Consider the following 18,240-nt stretch of genomic DNA (forward strand, 5'->3'; position numbering starts at 1 on the left):
CTTCTCGTATATATTTTTTCTTCTTTTTTTTTCCTCTCCCAAAAAGTAGGTCGGCATATACAGAAACTAGTAGTAGTAAAATCATATCTCTAAAGTACGTTTTCCTGCATAAAAAATTATTTTGAGACACGAATTGTACATTAACAATTCAAATACTAAATGTGAAATTAAATTTTGAAGAATAACAACATAATTAAGAATTAAATTTCGTGATAATCCTCTTTTATTCAACTTTATTTTATTTAATTTTCATCTAATATAATTATATTCATCTTCCTAATTTAACTTGAACTTAGTATTACTGTTTATTTATTAATACCTTGATGGCCACTGCGAGTAGTAATATCAACGCAAAGGCTACCGGTGGCCACCGATGCTGGAATTAACTATTAAGTTGCAACACATGGAAATGCTGTTCTCTCAAATGAAATCTTGAACACACATAATTTCTCTGGATTATACATTTTATTAATTATTAGAATAATTTCCACGTGATATTTTTTCAAATGATTAATTTATTTCAAAATTTTAGATTTTACACGTTTATTATCATAGAATTATAGATCTCGATTTCTTTAGAATGTATAAAATTTTCCGATTTTGAAGTTATTTTAAAGAAATTAAGAATTCAAAAGAATCTTTCTCTCAACAACAAGAATCAATTTCCTCAAATTCCTCAGTCTTGCAATGACAGTGGAGAGAGGGAGAGAGAAGGAGACAGAGAGAAAGAAAGAATGAAATCACTCCAATCACCAATAACTTTATTCATTAAGATAGAGCACAATATAACACAACACAGTACAACAAAGTGAAAAAGAAAAAGAATATTAGAGATAAGTGGTAATAAATTTTCAAAAAGACACAGTATAAACAAAATTATCTGTAAGAGAAGACCACATCAGAGCCATCTGGTTTTAATGTAGTAAATCTTTGTGATCATTAAGTCTGGAACATATTGATTCTCAACAGCAATAATTTCACTGACTCATGAAAAATTTCTTTCTCTTTTTCCCTTTGCAACAATTGAAAGTCGAATAAGAAATCAAAATCGTGGAGATACCGAAGAACAATTCTTTCCCCTCCCTCCAGGGACCATTTCGATGCTCGTTGTTAAAACATTTCCTCTCCGGTCACCGAAATATCACGGCCATTACAATTTCACGAACGATTCGAACGCCATTTTTGAATATTAACGAGGCCGTCGCATCGTCAATTTTAATCGCGTTCAATCGTGTGAATACACGTGTTTGAAAATCGTTTTTTGTTGGTAGTTCTGTGAATAGGTACAGGTGTTTCCATTTTCTCGCCACTTTCAAAATGGGTGGAATCACGTTCGATTATTGGCCAAGTTGAATGCGGTTAATCGAGGTGACTCTGGTTTCGGTTTTGGATCATTTTGGTTAAACGTTGGAGGAATTTTTTTCGCTGATATTAATTCCGCCGAAATGCGTGGAATCGGAGTTAATTTGGAACAGTCAAAATCTGACAATTTTAAAAAATTTAATTTAGTTAAATTTTATTGAATTTACTATATAATTTTTCATGCAGTGTAATGAAAAATTATTTTAATGAAAAAATAAACTTTCGACATTATTTCTTGAATTATTATCGATGAAAAAGATCTTTGGAATTACTTCAGTTACAAAAAGTATTGAAAATAACGAAGATTAATGTTGGAATTTGAAAAATATAGAATTGAAGTTTTTGAAAAACAGAAATACGAGATACGAAGTTCGAGAGATACGCAATCTTCAACGTAAGAATAGAAAAATACTAAGCTCGGAAATAAAATATTCAATATCAAATATAAGATATGAGAGCTGAAAAATTTCTTTGACACAAGCTCTTCAAATTCAAATTCTGAGAAACTTCGTAGGACAGAACAAAAGCAAAAGAATCTCGATCCTTGTCGCAAAGCCCTCCTTGTTTCTCGTTCAATTTCTATTTCATTCAACCAGCGTACTCGCAAATATTTCAAATAATATCTACCAACCATTCCCTCTCATCGATTTCTCCTGCTTTAAAAGTTCCACGATAAAGGAAAGTACAACATCGTTTCGAAAGAAATTTTATTATCAGCACAGTTTCCTATTTGCCATCTTGGCTATATTACTCGGCGTTTAACTCACTTTGATAAAGTCGATCGTCAGAAGAAGAACCGTCCAGAAACTGTGTAGAACGGAAAAAGAATAAGAAGAAGAAGAAAAAGAAAGAGATAAAAAAGAGGAAGAAAAAAATACTTCCTCGAGAGGGAATGATTTATCGAAACTTTAAAAGCGTTCTCGTGACGATAAATCAAGTTGCGTTGAGTTGCAATTGTCGACTTGATAAGTGATAAGGATTCCTGTGCAATTGAAATCATTCTAAATTGTTCGTTAATAATTCATTCGTTACGATGAGAAGTCGATAAAAATTTAAGATTCTGAGTAATTACTTCCGGTTGGTGAAATATGACTGTTAAAATAGTACGAAACGAGTTTTCTTTCTTTAAATTGATTAATAGGGGCTGCTCTTTCAAGAAAGTTAAACGAAAGTAAGGAAATTCTGCTTTGAGTAATAATTTCTCTTTCTTTCTTAAATGAAAGTAGAGAAAGATTGAAAATTGAATTCTGACGTATAATTATAATATAACAATGTGGAGACGTTGGAAATTTCGGATTTTCTAATAAGATTTGTATGTAAAGTTACTAAGACGTAAAAGATAAAAAAAAGAAAAAAATATATTTATTTGTAATTCATAATTTTTCATAAATATTTTTCTTTTTAAGTTTAGAAAAATTTGAGCATATCATAAGAAATATTTGAAATTCCTTAAGAATATTTAATTATTTTATTTTATTTAAATTTTTATTTAAAAAAAAAATATTCAAAAGTTTCTTTATTTTCAAAAGACAAAAATTATTTTTTATGGTGATTTTTTCCTTTATTTTTCTTGTTTTTGATAAGAAAATCATGCGATCTTAAAAATATCTTTTTAATGGATATTTCTTCCCATTCACAAAAAAGGAACAATGCGAATTTTTTCTTAGACTTGCCTTTCTTTCGTTCTTTCATTCTCTTGTTTTTCGTATATTTTTCCTTGTAACGAGAACTATTGACCTATATCCCTCATTCTTGTGATCTTCCATCTTACCTCGTTCCTAGCTCAAGCGATAATTAGAAAATTTCATCACGTTAATTGCGATATTTACACGCTTTCTTGGGAGAATTTAAATTTTGTTTGTCGGAAACACGAGTAAAAATACATTTATAAACATTATCTATTTTGTGGACTAACTTCAAAACGTGGAATAATAAAGAAAGTGTGAAGAAAAAGAAAAATAAAAAAAAAAAGAAAAAAAATACGTAATTCATATATATTTTTATGCATCAGTATATACATCAGTATAAAAAATATTCTTCAAATATTATTCTTTAGATAAATTAATGAATATATAAAATATATTTAATTTATTATTTTAAAAAGTTCATTTATTTCTACTTATTTACCTGTTAAATATTTCTATGTTTAAAAGAACAAACTTTTCTTATACAGCTATTATAATCTTCAACAATTTTATCTTTTCTAATTCCTGAAATAGAATTCACAATACAATAAAATAAACAAATGCAAAAATAAAGAGGAAAATGATGTCTGAAGAAATAGAATTTCTTTATAGAATATTTATTTATATTTTTTCTGAACGAATGTGTAATATTATACAATACAATGTACAATATCTATTTCTCATCTCTTTCTCTTTTTTTCATTCTTCTTTTTAAAAAATATCTACTCGATATACGTACAATAAATGATAAGTGTTATGAATCGATGAAAGGTTTCAGAATGGCTTGAAGCAACGATAGTGCATCAAGCTTCTTCTTCTTCTTTTTTTCTTTTTTCTTTGCAATTTTAACACATCTTGTTATCTGACAGGAGAAGCAATGTACATACCCGAGGCAATGAAATTGAAAGAGAGAAAATGTAGCACGAGTTTTTTGTCGACCCTCGTGAGGCTAATTATTTTAGTTCTTCTGGTATCTATAACAATTTTCTAACGAAGAAGAATCTTTTAAACGATGAATGAAGTAATTTTAATAAAAAATGGAAATTATAAAAGTTTAAAATTGAGAATTCTCATTTTTTTATATTTCATAAAAATTTATATATTTATATATTTTATAAAAAAACTTGAATAACGTTTTTACATTAATAATTTTTTTTAATTATTTCAATTAAACGAGAATTTTTAATTAAAAATTTCAAATTTTATATAAGAGTTTTCGATTTAACATTATTTTTAATCGTTTTAAAAAATTTTTCTCCATTATTGGAGAAGATTTAAACGTATTGAATATCACGCGAATCGTTTTAATATCGCTTTCACACATTGGAAAAACCTCGACGCAAATAAATTGTATAAAAGAATCGGTCTTTATTTTGTTTCAGTTATCACGATTCAACAATTAAGCATAGCGCGCTTTTTTTATTCCAACTTTGGAAATCTCGACTGATTCATTTTAAAACTGCCAATAAATGCGACAAAATTATTTTAAAATGAAACAATATGATTTTGTATATGTTAAATAATTGTTTATGAAATATTATTTTTGCAATTTATTTCTTGTTTCATTTTAATAACATAAAGAGAAAAAATACGAATGAAAATTGAAGGATTGGAATAATAATGAATATATATCATTGCTAGTTATTATTTTAATGAATTTTATATATTAATATTATAATGAAATGAGTCTGAAAATTGAAGTTCAAAGATTGAAATTTGTAATTTCAAGTTGTACGAGTTTGAAGTTTCCCTAGTTTGAATTCCAAGAGTCAAATTGTAGATTTCAAATTAGAGATTGGAATTTCCAAGTTCGAAATTATAGATTCGAAATTGTATATTCTTGTACAGTTGCTAATTTGTACATCGAAATTTCGAATTCGAATTTCCTAGTTGGAAGATAAGAATATACGTAGCTTGTAATTTTTGTTTTCCATTTATATGGTTCAAATTTCAGATTTAGATTAAAAATTCCACAATTTTTAGATTTTAAATGATTATAAATATCGTATTTTATGATTTTCTAGTTTCTAGTGACTTTTTAGTAGAAATCAGAACAAAACCTAACTAATTAAATTAGTTTAAATTTCTAATTCTAGTAATTTCTAATATTTCTATCCCCAGTAATAAGTAATAAATTGAAAAATATAGATTCCAAATTCAAATTGAAATTTTAGAATATTTCCAAATTTTATTTTCTATATATTTGAAATTTCTATTCTATTTTATTTCTCTCCATAATTTTTGATTGATTTCTTTGTTAACTTAAAGGGATAAGATAAGCTTGATGATAAATAGCGGATCGACCAGACACGTCATATTGAATTTATATGTTGGTACTGTTGTAGCTGAACACGGAATGGGCACAAGTTGAGGTAATAAATCTGATCAATGATGGCAGCGGTCTTGGATTCGGAATCGTGGGTGGACGAAGCAGCGGTGTTGTCGTCAAGACAATCCTTCCAGGAGGTGTCGCCGATCGAGTAAGTAAATTTGACAAAAATAATACAAAATCGTCAAGTAATATCAAAATCCATTATTTCTATATAAAAAAAATCATAACGCGTATAAAAATCTTTCATTCGATACTTTATAATTTTATTTTTTTTTTAATTAAACATTTTCTAGATTTTCTTCCTTTCATATATCAAATTTATCTTTTCTTTCCTGAAAAAAGTTTCGTACATGACATTCGAATTAACCAGGATATCATAATATTTTGGCAATCAAAAGGCATTAATCTCGAAATAAAATTCCATAAAAAATAATAATAATAGAAATATAATGACATAAATTAAACGACGCATAAATATTTAATGATCGGGGAATTAAACACGGCGCGTTCTCGACACAAATTTCAGGATAATCGGTTGCAGAGCGGGGACCATATATTGCAAATCGGCGATGTCAATTTGCGGGGAATGGGAAGTGAACAGGTTGCGGCAGTCCTGCGACAATCCGGCACGCACGTGCGTCTCGTTGTCGCGCGACCTGTGGAACCAACCTCGCCGGATTATCAGGTATTGCTGTTTTTTTTTCTTAATCTTTATGATGTTCCAAAGATTGCATCATGTAATGAAAAGTTGAATATATTGTTTGAAAATCAAGAATTTGCGAAACTTTGCAAAAGTTCGAATTTGGAATTAAAGATATTTAGGGAATTTGAGTTTGTAGAAGTTCAAAAGAAGAATTGAAGAATTTTGGAATTTGAAAATTTGAAGCTTCGATAAAGTGTCGATGAAAAGTTTGGGAGGAACTTTAAGATAATTTTCTATTTGGGAATTGGAAGATTTGAAGATTCTCGAAAATAATTTGGAAATCTTGTAAAAATTGCAAGAAATATAACGAAATTTATTTTAGAAGTTTTAGAAACTGAAAGATTGATACTTTGAATGTTCAAAATTTTCAAAATTCTATAAAAATTGGGGATATTTTATTTTTCTTTTGTTAAAATTACTTTTCTTAGTAAAATTCTTGGTTTTTTCCCTTCCTAAAAAGTCTGATGAAATGCTTTGATCGGAATTCTCATTAATTAAATGGCGGCAAGGCGTTTTCATTAAATCATTGGATCGGTCTGTTTGCACGGTAAATAGTGTCATAATTGATCGTTTCGTAGTTCTGGAAGGCATTATATAAGTTAAAAGCACTTTAACTCTTCGACTTTTCTCATTTTCGTGATAACTGTGTCATTTTTATTTATTTTTTGTAATACAACTTATTTACGATGTCACTTAAGCAAATTTATTTATAATAAAAAAAAGTACTTTATCCAGCTATTAACTTAATGGACAAGGATATAAAAAATATGTTAATTTTGCAAGTTTAAAAAGCAATTTGATTAATATGTAAAGATGAAAAGAGGATGGATTCATAATGCTACTAATTTCTTAATAGTATTTCAATATTTTCATTCATTTTTATGATTAAAAAGTATATGAATTAAAATAGAAATTTATTAAACATTATATATAGCATGAACATATATAATACATATGTTAATAGGATTATATGATATATTATTGATCATAACTACTAATGGAATATATAATGCAATCATATTTAAAATATGCTAAATAAACGATGAAATTTTCCATAAAAATAATTACCAATTAAAAATAACCAAAATTAATCGTATGAATTGAAGGATATTCCCATAATACAAATTATTTAAAAATTTATTGTCATATGCGATAGAATTTTCCATAAAAATAAAGTAATATGATTATCTTTTAATCACAATAATTTTTATAGAAAATTTCACTACTTATTTATTCCAACATGGCTACGTGACAATATTCTACCAATAATTATAAGATCATTAATATAAATCTATATTATATGATACTTTGAAAATATATCTTTTTTAAACATACATTACTCGATCATTGTACATACAAATCCAAAGCGGTAAAATAATCAAAAACTTACCAAATCAATCATATTTATAACCATAAATATAAATAATATTTATAATAGAAATAAAAATCGTCCTCGATACGAATTTCGAGACAGAGATTCCAATCGAATACCACGTTTCAGGCACTCGGCAGCCACGCTCCGATCGTACCAACAAAGATTCTGGGTGACCCGGAGGAGTTGGATCGTCACCTGGTGCACAGCGTGCCGGAGACGTACAACATGCGCCACGTGCAGCCCGACAGCGCGTACGACAACGGCTTCATGTACTCTCAGGAATCTGATGTCGAGATGCACGTGAGTCGGTTACATTTTTACTTTGTGAGATTTCATTATTCTTCCGCCTTGTTCTTTGTACCTTTCCATTAGTTGACACGTTGTGTCAAGTCTATATAATCTATATAATCCGTATTCCAGGACAAAATAGATTTGAACTTTTTTTATATCTTATTCAAGAATGAAAAGTTAGTTGAAAATAATTATGATATAAAAGTTTCGATAATTAAATTGTCCTTGATTGTTTGGATCAATCTATTCTTTAGAGGCTAGATAATTCCACGTTTCAATCATCTTTTAGCAATTAATTTATTCAAATCTCTAAATAAACGATGAAATTTTCCACAAAAATAATTACCAATTAAAAATAATCAAAATTAATCGTATGAATTGAAGAATATTTCCATAATACAAGTTTCAATCATCTTTTAGGAATTAATTTATTCAAATTTCTTAATAATAATTCTTGTTAATTCGTTCTATCATATCTTTTAATTATCTATAAATTAATTTTAGAATCTGTACAAATATATTGTAATTTCAAATCGACTAAAATGCAGAATTCCTTTCCTCTTGTTCTATTTTCTTTTTTATCAGTTCTATCTTTTTATTCCTCTGTTGATTCCTCGAATATTTCCCGCATTTGCATATCATTTCTCGTTATTATGCCCGAGCTATTATCTCGAAAGGATGGGTTATTCGGTAGGCAAGGCCAGGTCTCATCATGGACGTAGTACGCAACCCAATGCCAATTGGAGCGATGCCAGTGATACCGACGGTTCCGGTGCAGATCCCGGAGCTTCCGGTCCTCACCATGGACACCATTGATGTTAACTCACTGCCAGAAATGGAACGATTCACCGTCGAGCTTAAGAAAGACATTTACGGCCTCGGGATTACCATTGCTGGATACGTGTGCGAGAAAGGTAATCCCCCATCACGCGAGAAACAACAAGAATTATTTCTGAAGGAAAATTCGAAGCTCAAGAAAATAAAAATCTTGGAGATATTAGGCCGAAGAAAAAATAGTATTTAAATTATTTTTATATCCGTAGAAAATATGAAAGTTGAAAAGTTAAAGTTTGGAGATGAGAGAAATTTTTCTTTTTCTTGGAATCTCGAAAATCGACGAATTTGAAAATTTCAAAAAAAGATCTTAAGAATTTGAAAATTAAAAAAAAAAAAATAACAACAATTAATATCATTAATTTCACGATTGAAATATAATATTTTTTACTTTAATACATATGTCTGATTCTGATTGCAGAAGAGTTATCTGGCATTTTCGTGAAGAGCATCAGCGAGGGAAGCGCGGCAGATTTGAGCAACAAGATTCAAATAAACGATAGAATAGTGGAGGTGGACGGCCATTCTTTACAGGGTTACTCAAATCACGAGGCTGTGGAGGTGTTACGACGTACAGGGCAAACAGTAGTCCTTTGCCTGGAGAGATATCTACGTGGACCAAAGTACGACCAGCTTCAACAGGCAATAGCGGCCAGTGAACTGAGACTACCTCAACCGAGCTCTCCATCTATCACCAGTTTGCCAAGCTTCCCGATTAGCGCGGTATTTTCTTTAAAACTCATAAAATCAATATTTTTATACAACAAAATATATAATATGAACGAAAAAAAGACTGTATTATATCGCAGGAATAATTATTAATAGTTAAATTTTATGTATAAATGTACAATCATGGTTTAAAGACTCGGTTATTATATTTAATATTTTTTAACAATGTTCTTAATGCACCGGATTTTAATTTAATGGCAATGTGTATAAAATATTCCATTGCAGGATGGAGAAACTACCACTGAAATAGAACCTGAAGGAGAGTCGCATACAACTGTGGACAGCGCGATTCTTCAGGAGGGTGATCGCGAAAGATCGTCGGATGAATTAGATGACGCCGCCAATGTGGAAGCTTTGCTGAGTGATCCATCTAGCGAGCTTACGCCTCAAATTCGTGCCGCCATTAAGGCGAAATGGCAGAAAATCGTCGGTCCAGACACGGAAATTGTGGTGTGTAATATTTAATTATTGAAACATTAACGATCCATCTCTCGATTAAATTTTAAAAAATTTAAATCGATCAAAATTTAGAAAAATAATTTCCATGGAAATTCTGACGATTATAATATTTAGAGAAACAAAATTCCTACGATAAATAATAAAAAAAATAAAAAGAAAAGAAATTTTTCTTTTCCTTCTTTTCTTGTCAAATAGGTGGCGCAATTGAAAAAATTCGCGGAAGGCAGTGGTCTTGGAATAAGCCTGGAAGGGACTGTGGATGTGGAGAACGGGCAAGAAGTGAGACCGCATCATTACATAAGATCGATCCTTCCGGAAGGACCCGTAGGACAAAATGGAACGCTTCGATCCGGGGACGAATTGCTCGAGGTAATGCAACACTTTGATCCAACAAAGTCCAAAATCTTGTCTTGCCTTTAAATCCAATTAACACGAAGGATTAACAAAGCCTGTGGCAGAATATTGTGGTGATTTAATAATTTGCAAATCCATCCTCGATTTATTTAACAAATTAATAAATATATCATTATTTAATGATGATAGATATGATAATTTTATCATATCTATTTTATCAGCTATTGTATATTGTTATCGTTGCAAGTTATAAATATTTATTAAGATAAATTAATAATTAATTAATAATAATTATTATAATTAATAAATTAGTAAATATAGAATAATAAATTATTGAATAAACAATAACGTAATAATGTAAAATATGCTGTCAATCAATTTCATAGTGTTAAAATTGTTTTTATTTCGATTTTTAGGACTATTATTTTTATTATTGTAAAATTTTTTTACAATAATTTTTTTAAAAATTTATTTATTCCCTATATTATTTCATACATTATCTTTCATGTCTTTATTTTTATAAATTTTTTGCATTTATTGCCTATTTTTATTTATCACTTTATATTTTCGATATTATTTATTGATTATTTTTTAAAAATATTTTTTTAAAAAATGAACAATACAATGATTTCGATTTCTGATCTGAAATATAATTTTTGTATCAATATTCATGAATATTTTGATGATTAAAGAGTATATATATTGATATTGATAATAATTTATTTCAGTGTATTAGTTAGTGTTAGATATTATAAGATATAGAGAATATTTCAAAACACACAAGGATAATAAACATAAATTTTCCAAATTAAGAAGCTTATGATTAGTATAGGCAAAACAATAGTCTTAGATAATAATTATATCTTAGATAACTAGTCATTTAATCGTATATAAGCTTAACTTTGATTAGAATTGTTTTTCTGAGGTGGAATAATTAAATCAGTATAATGCTCATAAACCCATAATATGCATACTTGCATTTTAATAAATCTGAAAAGTTTTTAAAACACTTCAAGCTTTTATCATAAAAAAATCATAAATTAAATATCCAATTTTAATATTGTCAACAGGTGAACGGATATCGATTATTAGGTATCAACCACATGGAAGTAGTTAGCGTGCTAAAAGAATTACCCATACACGTTCGAATGGTTTGCGGAAGGAACATCGCCTCTCAGGATCCTCTTTGCCCTATCGACACTGCTCAACACCAAGCCGCTTTTCAAACCAGAGTAAGAATCAAACATTTTCCAAAAAAAAAAAAGGAAAAAAAAGAACAATAATCCAATTTCTACATATTATTGGCAATTGGAACGTAACCAGGTAAAACCTGTTTTATAGAGTATCCTTGGAGGATCTCTGCAGAATTTGCTACCAACGATGGACCGTCTGGTGAAGGCAAAGTCTGACGGCTCGTTGGCGTCGACGACGACTACAGCTACGGTGACAGATGCCAGTTTGAATAAAATGAAATCGCGATCTTTGGAACCGTTAACTGGCCTGGCGATGTGGAGCTCCGAACCGCAGATCATCGAATTGGTAAAGGGAGAACGGGGCCTTGGGTTCTCCATTTTGGATTATCAGGTATGGGCGTGATTTAATTGAATCAATTTAATTTATTGAAATATTGTAGGAAGTATAGTTGAACAGAGCTAGAAATATATTTATTTTAATGAAAAATTTAGAAAAAAGATAAAAATTCTTAAAATGTGAGTAATAATGTGAGTATGATCCAAATGAATTTATTCTTAAATTAAAAAAAAAAAGAAATATTCGTTATACGATTACTATGATTACTTGGTATCAATATTTTTTAATATCAAAGAAAATATTATTACTATCATTGGTAGTTTGTGATTAAGAGAGAAATATTGAATTAATATATTACGTAATTGAAAGCTTGTACAATGGAGGAAACCATAAAATCGAGGCAGATTGATCTAAACCTTAATTGTATTACCATATATTTAAATGCTTATGATTTAATAAGTTACGTTAGAAATTAAATTATCCTATAACCAATTTGTAATCCAATTTGAAATAAAATCTTTAATTTTTCATATCAATGAATATTCGATCCAATTAAAAAATAAATCAATAATCACTAACAAATTTACGTTTGTTTGTTCCAGGATCCAATGAACCCCAACGAAACTGTGATAGTAATAAGATCACTGGTGCCCGGTGGCGTGGCTCAGGTCGACGGGCAACTGATACCAGGAGATCGTCTTTTATTCGTCAACGACATCGCCCTGGAGAACGCGACGCTGGATCAGGCGGTGCAGGCGCTCAAAGGCGCCCCGAAGGGCACCGTGCGGATCGGTGTGGCCAAACCGTTGCCCATTCCAGACAGTATTGTCCAGGTGAGCGATCAGGAGGATCGAATTGAACCGACCGTCGATAGGGATAGCGAGACGGCCACGAGCTCGATCATGGATAGTCACAAACAGAGGCGAGAATATTTCAGGGAGCGTAAAGTGAACGTAATCGAGCCACCCCATCATATGGATTTGATCGAGGGTTTGAAGCATCAGCACAATCTTGTCAAATCTGAGAGTTTCTGAGAACAATGATTTAGAATGGATTTAAGTTTATTCAAGCCTAGATTATGAGCGTTTTCTACTCCTGGATATTGTCTTGATTTGTTTTGAGACAAAGATAGAATCAAAGGGTAAGCAAGAGTAAAAAATATATATATATATTTTTTTTTTAATTCTCTCCTAGAGAAGAAAATTAATTGAAGTAATTTTAACTTTGCAATCATTTTATAAGTTGTATATTTGTTATAAGATATACGTGCATTATAGATGAAAGTGATGAAGGGTAATTCTCTGATGTAAATAGCATTGATGCATATTTGTATTGTCGAGAATCTTCGTTTCTATTTTTCCTTTCATTTATTCGAAGATGTGAAAGGAGTAGGAGAAGCCTACAATGCTCGTTCTGGTTTGGATATTGATTTAGATATAATTTGATCAAAGTAGCGTTATTATAATTTAAATATATTTCTTATCTTAATATTAAAATCAATTAAATAAAATTAATCCATTAAAAAATTGACAGAATCATTTTTACAGATACAAATATAATTGTTTACAAGCTTCTTATTTTAAAGATCAATAATTTTCTGTATGTTTAAAGAAATAGCAGATTAATTTTTCTATATTTTTTTTTTTTTTTTTTAATAAGAGAAGCATAGAAGCATGAATTAAAAATATAATTTTGTATCATTCTATTGTTATTATTCTGTTAAATAATAAAGCTAACTTGATCAAGTTACACATTATAATTAGAATATTTGTTTGTGCGCTTGCTCAATCCCTTTGTTTCTTTTTCGAGAGATTATTCAGCCTCTGTTTTCGCGACTATCGAATTTGGATTCGCCTCGCGATTCGCGTGTCTTCGAGACGACCGATTTTTCCACCGAGATTCGTATCGATCGTTCAATTGGACTTTTTTCGGTTTTTTCTGGATATCTTTTTTTATCTTGTTTTATCTTGTTGAAACTTGAATTAGAGAAGATGCTTGAAATGTCTTTCCCCAGTGTCATCCTTAAAGATAATCGCGATTGTGCAATAATTCCTACGAGTGTTTCCGCAGAATTTCCGTCCAAAGGCGATCTCTAGCACATTCCATGTCGTGTGATTCAATATTTAAATAAAATTCAAATAAATATAACATTTAATCAAGGATTAAAGTTCTAAAAAAATTTAGTAAAAACAGTTTTGCTATATAGTTAGATTGAAATCGGTCATAATTAGATTGAAATCGTTCAAGCTCATTTCCCCCACTAATATTGAATTCCATACTTATATTTTTCAAATTTCTATCTTTACAGTTATATTCATAAAAAATGATAATTTAATTATCATTATAATACATTAATTTCGAGTGAGATTATCTTATATCAAATTTATACGAATTTAGTTTGGATTAAAAATAAATAATACTAAAGAAATATAATAGATTAAATTGAAATGGTGGGGGAAGTGCTCTTATGTGGCCTTGAATAACAAGAATTAACTTCGAACGAATTATACCAAGCAGTAAAAGCAGTCAAAGTTATGCAACAAACTGAATTTCACACGGCGTTCAATGTGCCAGATATTTGTTTAACATTTCAAACAGTACTTAATTCAACTTTATGATTAAAAGTGTTGTTTAACTCGTACAAGTACTTTTAACTTGTTGAACAGCGATGCATTACACATCATGCTGTTATTAGAAAATCAAATTTGTCTCGTACAATTTAACGAAACAAACTTTGAACAAAATGACAAATCTACGAATTGATGACCGTTTTCTTTTTTTAAATGCAATATTATTACATATATCAATTAATTTCATTTTAAATATTAATAATGAGAAATTAGAAAATTATTATTATTATTATCAAATGAAATGAAGTTTAATCGTTAGCTTTTCTTCTACATATTTTTGAAGAGTTTTTACAGATTTTTTCATTCACTTTATACACAATTTATAAAATTTTCTTTAATATCATGGATTTAATGATATTTTTTATTTTAGAAAAGCATATATATATATATATTATATATATATATAAGACTGCCTATTATTGACCAGTGTAATATATTACGTGGATTAATCTAACTTTAGGTATACCATATTTTGCAAATGGTATTTTTTAATGAAGATTATTGCAAAAATGAAAAGTTAATATAAACAAGAATAATATTCGTTTGCATTTTAAATATTTTACAGCGTGTATGAATTATCGATAATAAATAGGGTGCTATAGAGGGTTGTTTTTATTTTTTTTTTAACATTATTTATCCTAACCCTATTCCATTCCTGTTTTTTCTTTTTTTAGCATATTTCTTTATATATATTTCATTTGTTAATTTTTTGTTCTCTAAACCATTTTTTATTTTTTTTAATAATTTTTGTTCAGTTTTATTTTTTTATTAATTGAATATAATGTATTTATTATATTTTAAAAAAAATTGAAGAAAAAGAAAATTTTTTGGAAAAAAAATTTTCGAATAAAAACTATAATGAATATTTTTACAATTTTATTAGAGGAAATAAATTTTTAAATTAATTCTCTCTAGAATGTATTACGATCTATGAAATATAAGTAGAGAAATTCACTATATTTTTTAGCTCAACGATTTGAAAATTCGGTCTAATATTTTTACATATTTTATTCAAAAAAGAAAGGAAAACAGAAAATTTAAAGTTGAACGTGAAATGTTTTGTTGCAATCAATATTTTGATCTAATATTTCCTATTATTATAAATAAAATAAGTAAAATATCAAAGATATAAATATAATCTTTACGTCTATCGCTAAAATGTATAAAAAATAATAATATTTATTACATTATTATAAAATAAAAAAATCAAATATTTTAAAATTAAATTTTGTTGCTGAATGAACAATACCAATTGAGGATTAATAATAAAAATATTAAATAAATTAATAATTAAAAATAAAAATATATACAACGAGGAATGTATATCTAGAATGAGACATAAAAGCCAACACTGCCAATAAATTGTTTACAAAAAGCAATCAAAAACAGTTTCACTGAAACGACGAGCAATAAAACTTGTAACTCGTTTAACAAAACGAGCGTTTCTCGTATCGTATAGTTGGGCCACAATGGATCCAGTTATTCGATCGTAGAAACGAAGATTCTTAACTCTGCACCTCAACTTGGATAATTCTGTTGGCATTGCAGTGTAATACATTATTGCCAAAAAGAAAAAAATTAACAAATCAATAAATAATAAATAAAAAATATAAAGTACGAAAATTTCTTGTACATTCGTAAAAGAGTGAAATAAAAAAAGTTAATGCCAGTTTTTAAAAAAAACAAATGCACGTGCTTGTGAAGAAAAAAAGGGGTAGCGCGAGAAAGAAAGAAAGAAAAAAAGGGTGAAACTATGAGAAAATTGACCGTTTGTTATTCAGTATGGTTGTGCAATTACCGCGGATGGGTATATAGAATGACCAGCCATCGAGAATTGCTGAGTAAGTACTGAACAAAACGATTGTAATAGTGAATGAAAGTTGCCTGGTAGAGTAGCTGAACAGAACGAACAAATAATAATTATTCATTTTTTTTTTCTTTTTTTTTTTCTTTTTTTGCATTCGAGTGATTTTTCACTGTCCTTCGAACGAGGCTCACTTGATACACACGTGCACACCAGACACGCATATACCACCAATCACGTGTAATACAATAACAGAACCTTACTATGTATAGCGATTTTCCATTCTTTATTTCCTTTTAGCGAATTATTTTTTTTTTTGTTCTTTCTAATATTTTTCTTTTTTCTTCTTTCTCTTTCCTTTTTTTTATTTTTGAGATTTCATTTAGAGTTTATGTTAGTTATTTTGTATGTTCATGTAATTCGGTGAGTAGGATAGAAGAGGAGTTGAAACGGAGAGAAAGAAAAGAGAAAAGAAAAAAAAAGGAGAAGAGGAGTAGATGGAAAACAAGAAGAAGTAGTTTTAGATGAATTGTAATATATTTTTAATGGATGGATTGAACAAAAAATGAAATTGATTGGTGTATAGATAATTTTCGTTTGGATATTACTGAAATTTAATTTTTTATGACCAGATCATGAGACATTTATATTACACAATAATGTGATCACTCACATAATATTTATCATTAAGAAAGATGAAATTGATAAATAATGAATAAAGATTACGATTAATTAGAAACAACGATTAAGATATTAAAATAATTTTTAATATTTTTAAATTTACGAAAAATTATCAATCATTAATAATTATTAATTTCTAAAAATTGAAATATTATTTTTAGTAGTTTCTATTTTTTCTAATAAAATAATTTAAAATTATTTTAAATATACAGAAGAAAGAAAGAAAGTTAGATTTTACTAATTTTTCGTTTTTACTCTATAAATAGTAAAGAAATGCGGTATAAAGAGAAAAAATAATAATTTTAGAGGAAAACAAATTGATTTAAATTTTTAATCACGAAATTGATTTATTCAAACAATTTTATTCGTTCAAAAATTCATTCATTTTCTTTGGAGAAGTAAACGAGATTTTATTATCTGTACACCAATCTAACACAGTTTAACCAGATCAGAAAGACCATCGTAAAAGTCAAAGCACTAAAGAGAAAAAGAGACAGAGAAAGAGAGAGAAAGGAAAATGGTTACTCGCGTGAGCTCATCGAGGAGTCTTCAGAAGGCTTCTCGACAAAAAGGGACAAAAGACCACAGTGTAATGGAATTAAACTGTAAAATGGCAAAGACATTAACTCACACATACACTTTAACCATACTCTACAAGAAAGAAATCATTCTTATCGTCTTTTTCTATCTCCTTCTACTCGTTTCAAACTCTTAACAATTCTGTTGCATTAAAATTGTTCTCTCTTTCTCTCCACATTTGCACGGAGAGTTTTATGGGGTGTTATTCTCATTTTTAAAACATCTCCTAATTTTTAGAAGCGATACAATATATATTTGAGATTATTTTTCGTAAATAATTTCTTGATCAGAAACAAATAGAATTGAGAATAACTGAAATTTCAATACTTTAAATGATATTCTATGCACAAGAAATTTGCGAGATATTAATGATGAGTCAAATTTCTGAGCAGAAATGTTAAAATACTGATAAATACCAGATTTTGGAAGGCAAAGAAATTTTATGTAAATATTTCATTTTATTCAGAATACATAGAATATTAATAATATCATCTATTTAAATAATCATATCATTTAATTCTCAAAATTAATAATATTAAAAAAAAAAACTTCAGAATAATAAATAATTCATATAAAATTAGTATAAGATCTCCTATGATCCTCTAAATACTTAATATAACAAAAAGAAACTAAGAAGATACCATAGCGTAAGGGATAGAGGTTCAGTTTTTTAACCGAAGGGACTCGAGTTCGAATCCCGACGAATCCCTTCCACTTTTTTCTTCGATTCCTATTATCATAATGTAAGAATAAATAACAATATAATTATACAATTAACAATATCAATTAAACTTTACAGAAATAATAACAAAGAAAAAACTATTATCAATTATCCAAAATAATAACAATATTACATTTACTCTAAAAAAAAAAAAAAAAAAAAAAAAAAAAA

At 28.4% G+C, this 18,240-nt stretch overlaps 1 protein-coding gene across 1 annotated transcript in view; it reads left to right on the forward strand.

Annotated features, from left to right (window-relative positions):
* LOC102676641 overlaps positions 1 to 18,240 on the forward strand; it is a 67,858-nt gene that overhangs the window by 7,051 nt on the left and 42,567 nt on the right. The window contains exons 2-11 of the mRNA XM_006612986.2: positions 5,393 to 5,527; positions 5,906 to 6,064; positions 7,584 to 7,757; positions 8,443 to 8,662; positions 9,004 to 9,305; positions 9,537 to 9,761; positions 9,966 to 10,139; positions 11,195 to 11,356; positions 11,466 to 11,708; positions 12,257 to 12,487. Of these exons, the coding sequence (XP_006613049.2) occupies positions 5,393 to 5,527; positions 5,906 to 6,064; positions 7,584 to 7,757; positions 8,443 to 8,662; positions 9,004 to 9,305; positions 9,537 to 9,761; positions 9,966 to 10,139; positions 11,195 to 11,356; positions 11,466 to 11,708; positions 12,257 to 12,487 (2,025 nt within the window). The remainder of the gene's footprint in view (positions 1 to 5,392; positions 5,528 to 5,905; positions 6,065 to 7,583; positions 7,758 to 8,442; positions 8,663 to 9,003; positions 9,306 to 9,536; positions 9,762 to 9,965; positions 10,140 to 11,194; positions 11,357 to 11,465; positions 11,709 to 12,256; positions 12,488 to 18,240) is intronic.

Source organism: Apis dorsata, unplaced genomic scaffold (genome assembly GCF_000469605.1).
Source record: "Apis dorsata unplaced genomic scaffold, Apis dorsata 1.3 scaffold_132, whole genome shotgun sequence".
Lineage (NCBI taxonomy): Eukaryota > Metazoa > Arthropoda > Insecta > Hymenoptera > Apidae > Apis > Apis dorsata.